The following is a 12,303-nucleotide window of genomic DNA, read 5'->3' on the forward strand; positions in this document are numbered from 1 at the left end:
TGTATATATATCAACAGTGTTATTTATAGGCATTGGTTTTACAGGAAAAGATTTCAACGATCTGGTAGTAGCATGTATAATTACATAGAGTAGAATCTTCAGATTGGTATTAAAAAAAATCTCTAATTTACAATAGTATTTTGAAAAAAATAACATTTCTCATAAGTTATTCTCCAGTAAAATATACTGAGCTTTGTACACAGAGCTCTTTTTCTAACCACTCTGAATTATACTTTTTTTTTTCTCTGAAATAAAATACATTAATAAATGTTACTTTTTTAGTGTGTTTGAGATTAGTATTTTAAGAGTATTCAGCCTGAGTGATTTTTTTCAAAATTAGCACTTCTTTGTTTAAGTGAATGTTTTAAGGATTTGATCAGAAGTTAGTAAGAGCCTTCTGTTTAAAACAAGCGACCAGATTTGCTTGGTGCACAATGAACCTCTTCTAAAACTAACTGCTAGAAAACACCTTCCCTTTTACCAGAGTTCTGAAAGTGAACCTCATAGCAGAAGAGCATGTGAAACATATTAATAGGATTCACGCTTTATACTCAACTTGGGTTTAGTTTTCAATTCTTCAGTCCATGTAGAAGCCTGTGCAATGCGCCTTTGCTTTTTTAGCATTTCTGAAGATAGATTTTCATTTGCAGAAAAGGCATAGAATGCCATTTTTAAAAACTTTGGTTGGTTGGTTTGTTTTGTTTGTTCTCTGAAAAATATCTATGATCCCCTCTTCCAGTAAGTGAGAAATATGATAAATATTCTCTCAGTTAAAGCATGTGCACAACTTCCTGACTTCTACAGTAATTAAACCCAGTCATTTTACCCAAGATGTTTAGATATTTTCCCAGCTTTTAATACTATTTTCATTCTGGAAAAATTTGCAACTTATCAGTCATCTCTAGTAACCCCCAAATAGTGTAATACAAGAAAAGGTCATAAATAGGGGAGGGAAAAAACAAACAAACAAACAAACACAACCAAAACCCTGGATCATACTGTAAGTATAATGAAGAGTGAGAATACATTTAGGATTTTTAAATGTGTTGAAGCAAGTGTAAATCATACTTCTCCAAAACCTATACTAATAAATCAAAACCAAATTTGGTAAACATATGTTCAGAACAGGCAAAGGATATAATTTTGAGGGTATACGTTTAAGAACTGATAATGATTTCAAGTACTCTAGTGCTTGAATTTCTTTTCTTACGAAATCTTATTTTTGTCAATATCATCCCAGTTAGAAAAAAAAAAAAAGAACCACACTAAAGGAATCTCACTGTATCTAAATGCTACAAGTTAATCAGCTGGAAATATATCCTTCAGTTATCCTCTCACAACTCAGTGCCAAAACCTAATAGAAATAGAATAGTTTGCAGTAGATTACTCTAAACCTGCCATGAGTATACTGGCATCTTGGAGTATTTTTGTAGATCTCACTATTAACTGATTCTTAATAGCCAGATGTCCATTTTTTCTGCTTAATCAGAAGTCTACTCAAGAAATTACCATTGAAGAAAAGCTCCCATAGCACAACCAAGGAAAAGGAAAAAGTGAACGTGTTTCCATCCTCTGGCCTATAATACTAATAATTTGCATTACTACTGTAACTAAATCCTTTGTGTTCAGGTTCTCTTCACAATCTCCAGGCCGTCTCAACTCATATGTTGTCATTTCTCTACGCAAGATCCATTTATTCCAACTTTACATGGGAAATATTACTTATCATTACAGGATTCAAAGACTGGAGCTCTACCCTCCTATTAGGTGTTACAGATATGATTGCTTTTCTTTAAATAATACAATTCCTTTTAATATATTAATTATTTGAAGATTAGTTTAGTTAATAATTATTTTTAAAAGAAAAAACTCATATGGAAAGGAGGCTTAGTAATGTATCTAGGTTTAATGTTTTGCATTGTGTCATGCACTGTAGGTTATGAAGGTTATTCCTATTGCTGTTACTTCAAAATGATTCATTATTAGTCTTTCAACTCCAGAGAATATCTGAGAGCATGAATCATGAACCAAAACTGAGAGAAACAGATAGATCTTTTAAAAATGTTTTATTTATGAGTATGAGGGTTTAAATACAGTTTTTAACAGGGCTAAAAATTGCTCCAATTTTGCGAAGTATGTGAATGATAATAATTTTATCTCTTCAGAGTTTGACTACAGGTCATTAGACAGTTAAATATATGAATAATCTAATGTCATGAAAGTTCTTTCTATTCCCTTGAAGCAGATATGAAACACATTCCTATTGAGAACAGTGATATTTTACAAGTAACTCATACATATAAACAAATCCTTTCTTGGTTAAGTAGTTGCTTTTCAGTATTTCGATACTTTCTGGTTTAGGAATCTCAGTCCTTCTATATTTGTTTTTCTTAAAAAAAAATAGTTTAAAATATTTTCATTAAACTACTTATGCTGCTAGTTTTGTGCTATTGAGGTTCACCAAATGCAATCAAATATTTTGAAAAACTATAGTGCATCACCGTCTGTACTGAATCCGGTGGAAATTTTTTGTAGCATCACATTATTCCTATGATTATCTGTTCTCTGACAGGAATTTTGCTGTTCATTTGCTGCTCTTTCTTTTTTTTCCTTTTTGGATTAATTACTCTACTTTGTATGCTGCTCTGATCTTAGTCATTGATCTGGTTTTGTCTTCTGTTTATTTTTTTTTTTTTTTAGATGTATGTTTTGATATTAGTTCTGTACTTGAATATTTTCCCTTATCATGTTACCTTTTTTCTCTGAAGCTTGATTGTTACATTAATCTTTGTTGCTTGAGTTCTAAGTAGCATAAAATTTTTAAATTCAAATATGCTTTTCCCTCTTCTGAACATCTCTGCAGTGTTTAACTTTGCTAAGCTCATATTATATCCTTGTGTGTTTGATTAGTATTCACGTTTGTTCAAGGAATAAATTATCATTATGGACAATTATTTGCTGACATTATCTCCCATATGTCAGTTTTTAAATACTATTTTACATTGAACATGTCTTAAGATTTGCTTCAGATTTATTTATAGTTTTATTCCATAAATTATGTCTTCATTATATCACCTAGGGTTTGCAGTTTCTCATAGCTAGAAATGTCACTTCTTGCACACAAGTGAAACCATAGTTGGCAGTTTGATTTACTTTTCGCTTATAATTGTATTTCTGTATGATACCAGGAAGCTCTAAACAGCAAAGTCTTTAGAGTGCATAGTTCAAAAAGGACAAGACATGCTTTTTGATGACATTCACACAAGATTCTGGTTACCTCTTCGAAGGGAAGTGGGTAAACTGGAGCAATTTTGTTGACAGCGTTTTTGCATTCCTTTAGCTGCGCGGAAGAGCTGTCTTCCCTCTGAGCCCAGTCTGCATATGTAGTCAACAGAAAAGTTTATGTATTGACTTCTAGATAGGGTGGAACATATCTTCTCTTTGAAGGCTGCAGAGAGCTACTGACTCTATTGATCCTGAAGAAGGTCAATGGATAGTACTCTAGTACTTGCGTTCAGAATGAACAAGGAAGAGCAACACAGGGCCACAGGAAGATGATATTAGGCATGGATCTACTCTGGTGACCCCTTCATCATACTCTCTGTGATATGCACATTTGTAAGACAAACACTGTTGTTATCTCACCGGAGACCTAAACCTGTGTTAACTTAAATCTACTAAAAAGCCTAGATTTTAGAGCTTTCAGGTAGTTTTTCCATAGTGTAAGAAAGACAAAAAGATCTTGGGTGCATTTTCTTACCTTACATTTCTTTCCTTTCAATTCTTGAAAAATTAGTTGCAAGCTGATTTAGAGCCACCTGCATCTTAGAAACTCATTAGTTATCTAGCACATCACTATCTGTCTCACTGATCATTAAATGTTACAAAGCAACTGTAAATATCATAATGTATTTTCCTAATTAACTTTCTCATTTATTTTACCTCACCTGTTTGGATATTACCTCATCTTTTTCCTCAGCAAACATTCTGAATTAATAGATGTTCATGTTTGAACTGTTCTCTTCTACTTTCTCAGCAGTTCTGAGCTATTCTCAAGACTTCTTTTTGGCACAGATTAATCACCATCAGGAACTATTCATATGAAGCTCACAGAGGAAAGGCAGAGAAAGTGGCATTACCACACAAGTTTAAAAGTTATTAAATGATTGTAAAGTGTGTCTACATGAAATTTCTGTGTTTATATTTTAGTACGAATCTGACAGTAGTTCTGATTTTCCTATAAGAAGATTCACGTAATGTAGCACGAATCTATTTCTGTTTACAGGTAGTTTGACTAGTGTGAGCAGGGGATACTCTCTAAGTACTAGAGGCAAAAATAGGTCTTTAGGTCCTCCACAATTCTATGTATTTTTTATTTTCAGTGAGTTGTAAAAATTTTATGATATTGCCCATTAGCTTTTCACTGGGTAGGAGCTTTAGACAAGGGGTTGCCTTTTTTCTTTATATAGATGACTTCAGGTTTGCAGAATTCGTAGTATATTCGCCTGACATGCTCCTATTAAAGGTTCTAATGCACAGTTCAATGTGATAGTAGATTGAGGCAGAATACTTAAGCAGTTGCAGATGTAAGCAATGAATACCCATTCAGAGTTATTTTGGTCACCTTTAGAGCTTTTCAGGTTAGTGTTTTAGCTTTTATTTTTAAAATCTGAGATGTATGCGAAATATTATTGTAATTTTAGGATAATTTTAAAATATAAGAATGATATCACTTTAATGTGCATATTGTTACTGTATTGACTCTGTGTGTCTTCTTATCTCCACAGAAGAATTACATGAAAATATCAGAGTTAATGCAAAACGAATGTCAATAGTTGATACTGGTATGAACATCCAGACAGGGGATAAATCAAAGGAAGAAATCAAGTCAGAAAGAACTTCTGTTTCCAGGGAAACCTGGATTAGCTTTGAAGACTTCTGTGTTTGTTTCCAGTAAGGAACAGAGGGTTTGGGTTTAATTGCATAAAATTTGCAGTATAACAACGGTAAAATGTGAAATGTGACAATATAAAAACTATCTTCTCAACAGATCTTTGTATAACTGCCCTGCATTTCAGGGTACCCCCACGGCTACTCTTCTGACCAGAATTACTGTCCCTGTTGACAGTGAGTCTGCAGGTGCAGCCCCACACTGTGGCTTGAGTAAGTCCTCCAGAGGACAGTGGAGAACACAAACACCAGTTTCATAAAGCATACATCAAGCTGGTGGAAGGTGGTAGGTCATGGAGCATGCAGCCATTAGGGTGCTCACAGACCCAACTCATCAGCCACTAGGCAGACAGTCTGCATCTGAAAAACACAATTCTAAGACAAAAAACATTGTTGAAATCTTCTGTTGCCATCAGCATAGCTTGGCTTGGTAGACTAGATGCTTTTTTTATTTCCATCTTCAACATAGTTCTAAGGCATTTATACCTCTGCAGACATAAAAAGAAGCTCATGTAGCTGTAGCATAATATCTTTAGCTTTTGTCTTTCAGTTTTAAGAGGCCTGGTATAGTACAGATCTTTAGAGAATCTGACATTGCTGAGGGGAGGAATTATATCAGAGAAAATTCACCCGGGGTTTTTTTTTGTTTGTTTCTTTGTGTGTTTGTTTGTTGCTGTTGTTGTTGTTGTTTGTTGTGTTTTTTTTTTTCCTCATTTGAATTTGTAACTGTGATTTCTTTTTGAAGCTTTTAATTTCATAAATTAATCTCTTCTTGAGCAGACATTAAGCTCTGTTCTGTCTCTGAGGGAGAATGTATAACTTTTCTACCAGCAGCACTACAGGAACTTTAGGAATAGAAGATCACAGATCACTTTGGACCCTAGGTCCAGGAAGACATGGCCTTCAGAAAAAAAAAAAGCATCACAAAATAATTTCCTTTCCTTTCTAAGTGTTGCTCACTGTGTCATACACAGAGAATATAAAATATGACATTTCTAACTTGCTAGCCAAACATTAAAGTACTGTTGACCTTTTGTAGGTCACTGTAATATTAATTAATAAAGAGAGCATTTCTCAGTTTCTTATTCCTGTCCCTAAATGGGAATTTTTACTTATTTTCACAGTGAACTGATAAAGTGGCTGTTAACAAAGCATCCTGATAGACCTTTGAAGAATTTATCACTCAGAAGATAATAGGCACCTAAGATTTTCATTTTACCAGTCAATTCTGTTGAAAGCATTTTCATTGTTTGACATACCTATATCTCAGAGTGAAAATAAGATGGATGCTCAGAGTTCATATCAACTTTAAGAAACAAGGAAAATTTTAGTTGTTGTAGGAACTAATATGTCAGCAATGGATCAGGATCCCTGTTAAGTTTCTGAGTACTCAAAACATTACTTTTACGTAAAACACTGGAGTTCGTAACTAATTCCATCTTCAATTAAAGCTGAAGTCATTTATGTTGCCCTTGGTTAAATCAAGGTCAGAAACAATTGTTGTCAGGAACTAAGTAGCTTTCTGATGGTGTGCAAACACCACAAAATTGATAAAGCACATTACTAAGTTATATGAAATAGTTCTTCCTTACAGTGAGACTTTATAGATAACTTTATTACATCAATTTTCAGGAAAGCATGAAGATTTTAGAGCAATATTAGCTTATTACCATTTAAAGATTCAAACTGGACGAATTAGTGGCCTGACCTCCAGTTGAAAAATATAGAAGTACAGCAAAGGTAGAAATGAATGGCTACTGCTTTCTCTGGAGATGACTTGTATTCACCTTTTATGAAACTAAAAATTTTGAACCATTTTTGTGAAATAGCTGGGAGTCTGATTTGTGAAAGTAATATTAGTATCTTATGCTATGAAGTAGATATTTACCTGAAATATATAATTTCTACTAAGATTTTTTTCCTATGTATATTTTTATTTTATTTTCTCTCTAGGAACCTGTATGTTTTCCACAAGCCACATACATATGCCTGTAACTATCAGAAGACAGATTTTAAGGTATATGGCTGTATTGAGGTTTTTTGTGCTTTTAAAATTTTTTGTCAAATAATTATATAATACATATAGCCTAAATTACATTGGTAGATCACATGGAACTGCTAATACTGAAAAAAACACAGTAATACCTTTAGATTACTATAGTCAATACAAAGATAATGTTTCCTAGCAAATATCCAGAAGTATTTTGCTGTGTTTGAAACATGAAAAAATGTTATGGAATGATATTGCACAATAATAAAGAAAGTGAGTATGTAAATCATGAATCCCGCTAGTGAGAGTAAATATTACAGTGAATCAGATCTCCATCCTCTCTTTATCTTAATTTAAACCTAGCCTATAACAATTTACAGACTAAATTAAATTTTATGATGATTCAGCTGCAGAGTCTGTCCTACAATTCTCCTTCATCTTTACCTGTCATCTAAAACTCAAGTCAGGAGTCTGTATAGCATCACCATCCATTTTCTATTTACAAAAATCTGTTGCAGGGATTAGAAATACCCCTTCGTTGCACTGAAATGACAGTATTTCTTTAAACCCGTCAATAGTTCATAGTATCAGAAGGTTATTCAACATGCTTGAATATCCTGTTCCAGCTCTAGTTTTATTCTGTAACTGAAGTGTAATTGTAGAGTACTGACATGTAAACTCCAGGCATGAACTTTATGTAAAATCTTGTACAGGGAAGGTTAACTACGTGGATTATGCTTCATAATTGTAGTATATCTGCAATTTCACACCTCTTTGTATTTATAATCACATCACAAGAAAAGTTCCCAGTCACTGCATGGTACTTTTCACAAGCCATAATCAGCATAAAGATTATGTAAGCCTGTGTGCTATTGTGCCAAAAAAGTAACCCTTTGCTGTAAAACCATTCTACTTTTATTTTTTTTTTTTTAACACTGATACAGATGAGGTGTTTACGCTATTAGGTAAATTCTGTACCAGACTTATAAAAGAACACTTTTATATTATGTTATGAAGATAATAGTAATGGTATTCCGCGATCAAATACAAAAATTGTATTGATATTATTCTGGAGAATGTAGGAAGACATATTAAACCAGCAAAAATGTTCATTCACCTTCAGATGTTGAAGAATTTCTAGGAACATTAGAATCATGCTATAGTTTCTAATATTGACATAGGAATTATGTATTAATGTTGGGAGTGAAAAATGTTGCCTCCATATATTTTTGCAGAGAAAAACATAATGAGGCAGAATCAGTCATGTGTTACAAATTAAGAGTGCTTATTTCTTTCAAGCTTACTGTAGTTAATTAGAATCAGAAAGTTGCAGCACAAAAGAAATATTTTGGTTTTCCATTGATTGTTTGGCAAGGAGAACTACTAAATTGAGGTAGATACGAAGAATATAATATAAAAATAGATATATTCTCATTTAAGAAGCTTTTCTGTATCCTCTTATCTCTTAAATGAACTCCGTGGTTTATACATGCAGCATGAGGTTTAAATCACATGTCTGAAATTTGGAAGAACTAGTGACAGTTAGTTAGTTACTTCCCATACCATATCTAGGGTCACAATATCCAAAATTTTAGTCATAATTTGTACAAGCCCAGGTAGACACAATTCAGTGAATGTGAAAGATGAACAAATATCTGTTTTTCTATGCAGTGTACCAATGACCGAGTCTTCTATTATTTACTTGTGGACAGTCTGACGCCCATTGAAATCCTGGTTAGTTTTTCTGCATTAGTACGCTGGGATGATACTGGAGGTAAGGTCAACACAGAATACTGCATGTTGATGTTGTGTTTTCCCATACTTGAATATGTCTGTGCCATTTTGTTTGGCTGTGGTGTATTTTGGCAGTTTGAGACTTTAGCAAACCTTAGGGTTTTATTTTCTACAAATTTCATTCTTTCAAGTTATTTTATGCCTTAGCTGATCAAAATACAGTAAAATCAGTGGTTTATTTTGAAGTGATTTTTAAACTCATGCACTGTGAGCTCAGAAGTATATTTACAGCTAGTTTATTTCAAGATCCAACAGCTTGGATGGTTTGAATAAAAATCACTTGTATTTTATAGAACTCATAGAATGGCATTCATAAAAGTTTATGTGTGTTATGACAATCAGCTTAATTTAATCAGTCATTCAAACACTGCATATGGATGTAATTTTAGTGCATCTAGAGCGAAGTAGATAGAACTGAAGGAAAGCTTATAAAAACCAAACTGACCATCCTGTTAAAATAATTAAACTATAATAGAAATATATATTTGCATGGCTGTTTGCTTCCTTTGCAGTGGACAGAAAGGATTCTTACAGAGTTTTAGTGACTTAAGTGACTTGGAACAGGTCTGATCTACGCATCATCCTAACAAATTCTTGTAACGATTGTTTTCTAGGAAACTGTACAAATCAGCCGTATTCTGTACCAACTATGCCTTTTAGATGACTGGCTGTTTTCTCTGAATCATCAATGCCTAAATGGAGATGTCTATGACTGTGAAGTAGATACAGATTCTGCATAAGTGTATTTTTCTTCATTTTCCTATAATTCCACCCACACCAATTGCGAGGGATTTTTTTCTTTCTTTTTCTAGGTGCAAAACAAGAATGTTCCAGTATTTCGAAGGGTGTGCTAATGGTTGAACATTTCTCCTGGAAATGTGTGGCTCCCGGTGAGCTTGTGTTAAAGATACATACATCTGCAACCAAAGCTACTGTGTTACGTCTTCCTGCTGGGTATGTATGAGGTTTCATTTCTGTCTTTACTTTAGTCTTAAGGCTTGAGATGAGCTTATACTTTACACAGTAACTAAGAGTTTATTTCCTAAAACATAAGTTTTTGGAATATCAAATTGGTTGATAGCTAAGATTTGGTAAGACTGCAAAATAACTATGAATTTAAAATAATTACCAAAGCTGTTATAAGCATTTTGAATTCTTTACTCTTACTTACCAATTAAAAAAAAAAAAAATAGTCCTGGAGTACAATTTCTTACTTAAAAGTGCTTCACACTAGAATGATTTTAAGATGTTTCATGGAGTACCAACAAAAATTAAAGAATTAGGATTTTTAGAGGAACTGTAAAAGAATGATGATATCATAGGAGGTTTCATAGCTTTTCTTGAAACAGGATTCATGAAACATGACAGGAGAAATTCCAAGGTTATCCATGAAGCCTTCCATATCTTACTTCACATTTATATAGTGCTTAAAATGATTTGTTTCTCTTTGCACGTAACTCTAGATATTCAGTATAGAGCATTGTTTGTTTAAGATATATAAAAGACAAGAGCCTTTGATACTAGTTTCTGAAAACACTTTCAGTGAAACAAGGAAGATGCTATCTTCATATGTTGTTATAAATGCACAATTGCAGTCTAATTCATTGAAATCTTCTACCTTTCCAAGATAAATCAGCCATTTAATCTCAAAGACATGAAACAGAATGTAGTTTGAAACAAACAAGTTTGGTTTCAAATAAATAGGCAAAGAATATACTGCAACAATAGCACATTGATATTAAATCAAAGATCTCTAATAGTTCCCTCTATTTGTTTTGGTTTAGATTAAAAATGAAAAGTAATTATTTGGTTTATAGGCTAGTCCTGTCACCACACTTTTAGTGTAGTTTCCAAAAGTCATATATCTCCTGTAAGGATGCCAAAAACATATATCTTTTTGCACCTGCAAATTTCAAAGCTACCAGAGATACAGGCAGCTCAAATTGATAAGCTTCTTAGCTTTGGTTCTCTCTACTTCAGGCGGACCCAGAAGGCTTCCAGGAAGCTTTGATTTGCGGCAGGTGTGGGAGGCAAATGAGCTTATTGACTGCTCCCGATGTCATTCCAAATTAGAAATGACTTGCTAAGCCAGGAAGGCACTTTCTTCCACCTGTCTCTTGGTGTCCAGGGGGCTTTTCAAATTTCACATACAAGAAGATGCAATTAAAAAAAAAAATTGCAGGGGTGGGAGGTGTAACTCTCTGTTACGGTTTAAGGGAAAGCGGCAATAAACCATGGCAGACGCTCCCTGTTATCCCCTTTACCTCCCGCCACCCCTTCCTTTAAATCGGAAAGATGATAAGAAAGATAAGGGAAAAGGAAGAGAGACTTAGACTTCAAGTTGGAGAGTTTTAAAGGGTTTTACTAATACTACTGATAAATAGAGAATATATATACAAAATATGCAAAACCAATCTTGAGTGCTCGATGTGGAGTTGGCGTCACTCCAGCAGCGACGGAGCTGGGTGTGCGGAGCTGGTGGCTCCAGCAGGTGCAGCTCAGGCCCCCGGAAGTCACGGGTGGTACTTCACAGCAAACCGGAACCCGGTTGCAGGGATGCAGGGCCTGAGGCCTGCAGATCACAGGCAGACAGGCAGGGTCCTCTCTAGATGCCAGCCATGGTTGAGGAGCGCTTGACCCTTGTGATCACCCTCTTATACAGGGGGTATGATGATTATGGGATGGAATACTTCCGTTGGTCAGTTCTAGTCACCTGTTCCATCCACCCCTCCTCAAACACGCTCCTCTCACAATGGAACGTGGGAAAACCTATCAGTCTTTCTTGGCTACCATAGTAATAAACCTAAACACGAGCTTCTTCGGCATTCTGTTGGTCTCTTATCAGCACCGAGTACAGCATCCTAGGAAAAATATGCAGACTAAAACTCAGAAAAGTACAGCCACCTAGAAGAACTTAGCTGAAAGAAAAATCACTAAAAGAAAACTGGTCTTGTTTTTAACAAAACCAGAACACTCTCCTTTCTTACTCTCACTGCTGGATCTCTGGTTAACACTTTGAAGCTGTGGCCTGAATGAACTTCTCCAGCTAAATGCCATTCTGGCAATGACACAAGACCATGAAGCTTCACTGTTTGATATAGGCAATCTGCTCAAGTATTTCAGGGGGTGTGCAGAATGTTGACTGGAGAGAAAAGCATCAATGCCCTCTGTCATATAAGTACAGATAAGAATGTTTTCTTTTATGGTTGGAATCTGTTATAGGATATGATCAGGCAAACAAGAATGAGGTGGGATGAGTGTATCCCATTAAGACCTGAAGAATTTTTGTGGTTTGCCAACTTAGGAGGTTACAATTGAGTTGTTTGGCTAACAGTTGCTCCATAAAATGTTCACTCTGTAGTGTTCATCTAGTCTGACACAAATACGTGTTAATTTTTTTCCAATTTTGTCAATGCAAACATGGAAATTATGATGTAAGTAACATGCGACTGGAAAACTTGACTTCTGCACTAAGCTTTCTAGAGCAAATGTGTTAGGTGTAGCTAACTATAATACTGACTAAAACACTAAAGTTTTGTATCCATCTGAAATAGTGAAACTACCTATTT

General features: G+C 34.5%; 1 protein-coding gene across 2 annotated transcripts in view; it reads left to right on the plus strand.

Moving 5' to 3' along the window:
* The window catches only part of ADGB (androglobin), a 105,997-nt gene that overhangs the window by 51,346 nt on the left and 42,348 nt on the right, over positions 1-12,303 (plus strand). For both annotated transcript variants that reach the window (XM_065834735.2, XM_071806389.1), the window contains exons 15-18: positions 4,788-4,953; positions 6,904-6,967; positions 8,612-8,714; positions 9,547-9,688. In XM_065834735.2, the coding sequence (XP_065690807.2) occupies positions 4,788-4,953; positions 6,904-6,967; positions 8,612-8,714; positions 9,547-9,688 (475 nt within the window). The remainder of the gene's footprint in view (positions 1-4,787; positions 4,954-6,903; positions 6,968-8,611; positions 8,715-9,546; positions 9,689-12,303) is intronic.

This window comes from Patagioenas fasciata, chromosome 3 (genome assembly GCF_037038585.1).
Source record: "Patagioenas fasciata isolate bPatFas1 chromosome 3, bPatFas1.hap1, whole genome shotgun sequence".
NCBI classification, from domain to species: Eukaryota; Metazoa; Chordata; class Aves; order Columbiformes; family Columbidae; genus Patagioenas; species Patagioenas fasciata.